This window comes from Dendronephthya gigantea, unplaced genomic scaffold (assembly GCF_004324835.1).
Source record: "Dendronephthya gigantea isolate DGI-Jeju-01 unplaced genomic scaffold, DenGig_1.0 000115F, whole genome shotgun sequence".
Taxonomy (NCBI): Eukaryota; Metazoa; Cnidaria; class Anthozoa; order Malacalcyonacea; family Nephtheidae; genus Dendronephthya; species Dendronephthya gigantea.
Genome location: NW_021163125.1, coordinates 280,001 through 284,507, shown reverse-complemented (window position 1 = coordinate 284,507; position 4,507 = coordinate 280,001). Strand labels below are relative to the sequence as shown.

General features: G+C 38.3%; 1 protein-coding gene across 1 annotated transcript in view; it reads right to left on the bottom strand.

Moving 5' to 3' along the window:
• Positions 1–296: 296 nt before the first annotated feature.
• LOC114535285 (putative ankyrin repeat protein RF_0381) overlaps positions 297–4,507 on the bottom strand; it is an 18,526-nt gene continuing 14,315 nt past the window's right edge. Inside the window, exons 9-10 of the mRNA XM_028556656.1 lie at positions 398–598; positions 297–302 (exon numbers count right to left, since the gene is read on the bottom strand). Of these exons, the coding sequence (XP_028412457.1) occupies positions 297–302; positions 398–598 (207 nt within the window). The remainder of the gene's footprint in view (positions 303–397; positions 599–4,507) is intronic.

Here is a 4,507-nt window from a genome sequence, read left to right as displayed (position 1 = left end):
TACCCGCTACCTGGACATCTGATTTCTTTTTGAAAGGACATTTTTCTTGTTTCTCTACTGCTTCAATTACTTCTGTTGGCATCCATCCGTGAGTGCCTTTAGCATCTGTTTCAACTGTCGTTTCATCGTCTTTTAGAACGCGGCTTAATCCAAAATCTGCCAATTTCATGCCACCTTCGATATCAGCCAGGACGTTTGATGGTTTTAGATCTCTGTGCAATATTCCTTTACCATGAAGAAATTCAAGTCCGATTAGAATTTCCTTAATCATTCGTGGACCATGCTCTTGTAGATGTTCAAGACTGGATGCATGAACAAGTTCCTTCAAGGTTTCTTCGCAAAGATCAAGAATAAGATATATGAAGGTATCGTCACGGTGAAAATGTCGATAACTCACTATAAATGGCGAGTCGCATGTTTTAATAAGATTCATAATTTTCCTTTCGTTTTCAGCTATTTCATCACACTTTTGTACGATCATTTTCTTAACAGCAACTTCAGTCCCATCCTTCATGAGACCAACATAGACACTTGAATATCCACCATCGCCAATTCTGAATTTCTTGTCGGCGACAAAAGCCTGCATCGGAATGCCAATCTTTAAAAAAAAACACGATAAATATTCCACAGTGAGAAGAAAAAAGCAAGAACACATTTACAGTTTAAAAAGGATATTCTCAACTTCTAAATATCGAAATCTCAAATCAATACTATATTTGAAAGTGATTTTATCAGAAAGACATAATTGGAATGAAAATCTTGTATACGTTGTGCACAATAGGCTTATGTCGCATCCATTCCCATTAAAGTTCATCTCCATACCAAACCCTGCGAATTGACGTGCGACAGCACTAAATTCCTTTAAAACAAAACCCACACCACGGAAAAGCAATATTTCAATTTACAGTAACAGTAACATTCCGGAATATTTTTGTGAACTTAGCAAAATGGACAGAGAATTATAATAAATAGAACAAGTTAAACTGATGATCTAACTAAAAAAATGACCATGCATAAACATGAACCACGACTACCCCCCGGAAAGTTTACTCTATGACTGACCGACTCTTTTAAATTTTTACCAATCTGCCCAATGAAATCTTGCAATGAAAAGCCAACCCTCAAGCCATGAACCTTGAAAAGCTTACGAAAAAGCTCACAACTTTACTCGCCCTAATTACAGCACAAAGGTGTCAAACTGAGCCTATCGAGTTCCTACCATACCTGTTTGAGGGGAAATTATGTCCAGTCGCACACATCCGAGAGTACATCTCCCGCACCCAAAATCTTCACGAAGACCAAGAGTTACTTTTAAGCTACCACAAACCACATAAGGCGGTTAGTAATACCACTATCGGACGCTGGGTAAAGAACACGTTAGCTACCGCGGGGATAGACACGGGAACATTCTCCGCTCATAGTGGCCGTTCGGCATCGACGTCTTGTGGGCTGAAGTCCGGCATTCCGTTGAAAGAGTTCCTTAAAGCTGGAGGGTGGACGAACGCCACTACCTTTGGCCGACATTATAACAAAACAATTGATACCAACTGTGGCCAAGCTTTACTAGATCAGTTTGTAAATAATTAATTATCTTGCTAGTTCTACACTTACTGCCTACGGATACGTCAATTACACTATGTACGATACACTCGTGTCTCTCCAGATAATGTTGTGTTGAATTTTGCTAGGTGCTCACAAGAAGCGCGCTCGCATTTCGATAGCCATTTTTCAAAGACCTTGCTGGTGCTCACATGGAACGAAGGAGAACGGGTTGGGTATGAAACATAATTTGGGTGGGCATGTTACTCCTTCGTTCCTGACTGATAGCAAGAAAGAATTACAATTAAACATCGACTTAAGGTTAGTCTCGTTAAATGAGCACCTAGCAAAATTCAACACAACATTATTTGGAGAGACACGAGTGTATCGTGCATTGTGTAATTGACGTATCCGTATAGGCAGTAAGTGTAGAACTAGCGAGATAGTTAATTATTTACAAACTGATCTAGTAAAGCTTGCATGGCCAAAGTTGTTATCAATTGTTTTGTTATAATGTCGGCCAAAGGTAGTGGCGTTCGTCCACCCTCCAGCTTTAAGGATCTCTTTCAACGGAATACCGGAGTTCAGCCCACAAGACGTCGATGCCGAACGGCTACTATGAGAGGAGAATGTTCCCGTGTCTATCCCCGGGGTAGCTAACGTGTTCTTTACCCAGCGTCCGATGGTGGCATTACTAACCGCCTTATGTGGTTTGTGGTAGCTTACAAGTAACTATTGGTCTTGGACATAATTTCCCCTCAGACGTGTGTGTATGGTAGGATCTCGAAAGGCTCAATGTGCTTTCCTAGTTTTTCTCGTATATGAAACACGATTTTGTCAGGCAAATTTTGCATGTGATTAATATCAAGCTTTACGAGAGTTTGACACCTTTGTGCTGTAATTAGGGCGAGTAAAGTTGTGAGCTTTTTCGTAAGCTTTTCAAGGCTCATGGCTTGAGGGTTGGCTGTTGATTGAAAGTGTCTCAGAACAACGCCGACGTCCCAAACGTGTGTATATCGAGGCAGGGGGGGTTTCAATTCAAATATGCCTTTGAGAAACCGTGTTACCAATGGGTGCTCCCCAAATGTGCGGTGGTCGTGCAGCGTCAAGATAGATGAAGGGCAGATCGTGCTGTGTTTATTGCGCTGTACCCAAGCCATGGATATTTGCACTAAAAAGATTTCTCCAGGAAAAGAAAAACAAAACAACTGGGCCGATTGTGTAAAACTATTTAACTACACGTTGCATAGTTCAATCCTCGTTAACTCAGAAATACACGACTCTGATTTCTGCCCTTAACTACAGTTAGAAGTTAACTAGTCTTTTATACAACAGGCCCCTGGTGGTAAAACGCTACACCAGTTGGTGTAGAATAAGTCGATTGGAAAATTCGGAAGACAAAATTTGCCCCAGCAACTCCCCCACCCCTCAATATAAAGGGGTCCCTCACGCCATTGGTTGTGTGACCTACCCAATCTAACATCTCTATACTCATCCATATATATATTTTGTAATATTTCATTGATTTTACTTTAAAAAAAAAAAAAAAAATATATATATATATATATATATATATATATATATATATATATATATATATATACCGGGTGGCGCAAAAAAATGTTCCTCCTCTTTGACTTAATTTAATTTAAAAACTAAAAAAGATATAATTTTCAAGTAACGTCTATTGAGTCGAGTGGTGTTTAACTTCAATTTTAATGTAAGCCTTGTACATTTCTATACAATATTAACCAAGATATAGGCGTTTAAACTCAAGGTAGCGTTTCTGGGAGAGCAAAAAAGTTCTAAAATAGAATGAAAACAGCACGCAACAGTAAGAACAAATATTGATTAGCTTCGTCTGGCAAATCCTCACTGTTTTTATGCTCAGAGATGGAATATTATTCCAATGATTTTGCCATCGACGTAAAACTTCTTTTGCATTTTTAGTCCTCGCATATTCCAAACAAATCCAAACTCGTCGCTGTCTCGTTAAACGAGGCATGTTTATAACAAAGCGGGCAAGCTCCTTTGCTTTCGTTCCCTTGTGCATTGCAACTCCTTGTTCGAACGATGAACAGTATTATTTTAACATCAAATACACTTATACTTCGAATACTTTAATCTAAGAATCTTTAAACATGCAAAGACAACATAAAAAACGCTTTAAAGAACGCCTATCGCGGAAGTTGAAAATAACTTAGTTGAGTCGCGATATTTAGTCATGTTATTCGCTTCGTCAAAAAATGCACCTTTATTTTAAACAGCTCGATCTCGACTAATATTTTACAGAATTGTTCAAGACATATATCAAAATTTAAGTTAGACATCACAGCGTTCAACAAACTTTATTTGAATAAGATATCTGTATTAGTTTTTTAATTACGATAAGTCTAAGAGGGGGAAAATTTTTTTTGCGCCACCCGGTATATATATATATATATATATATATAAATATATATATATATATATATATATATATATATATATATATCCAAATAATTGACTGTAACAAAAAGATCACAGAACTTGACAATGGTTGGAGAGCGCTCAATACCATTACTGCATGGCAGAGCGATAATATATATTTATTGAAAGACTAGCTTAGCTACTCGGAGTTTCACGCTATAAAGCGATCATCAGGCTAATGGCAGGTCTGGTTGCTATTCTCTATATTTACATCGTGATATAAGGTGTCGAATTACGTGTCTACATTTCGTAAAGAGTTCAGAGCGTTTGTTCAGCAGTGTTCTAGTTTTGTCTTTCATGATATGGAGTTTCTCCTCAAGGCAGAGGTTGCATCTTCTTGAACCGGCTTTGTAGGCTGGGACAGTTTTCAGTAGGGACCATGAAATCGAAAAATCTTTCTTAGCTTCCTTCAGCTTCCATATGTGTTTCGACAGTTCCGTCTCCTTGGCATACTTGTTATTCGCGAAAGATTTTGCGTGATTTCGGTAGCGTGTTTTGA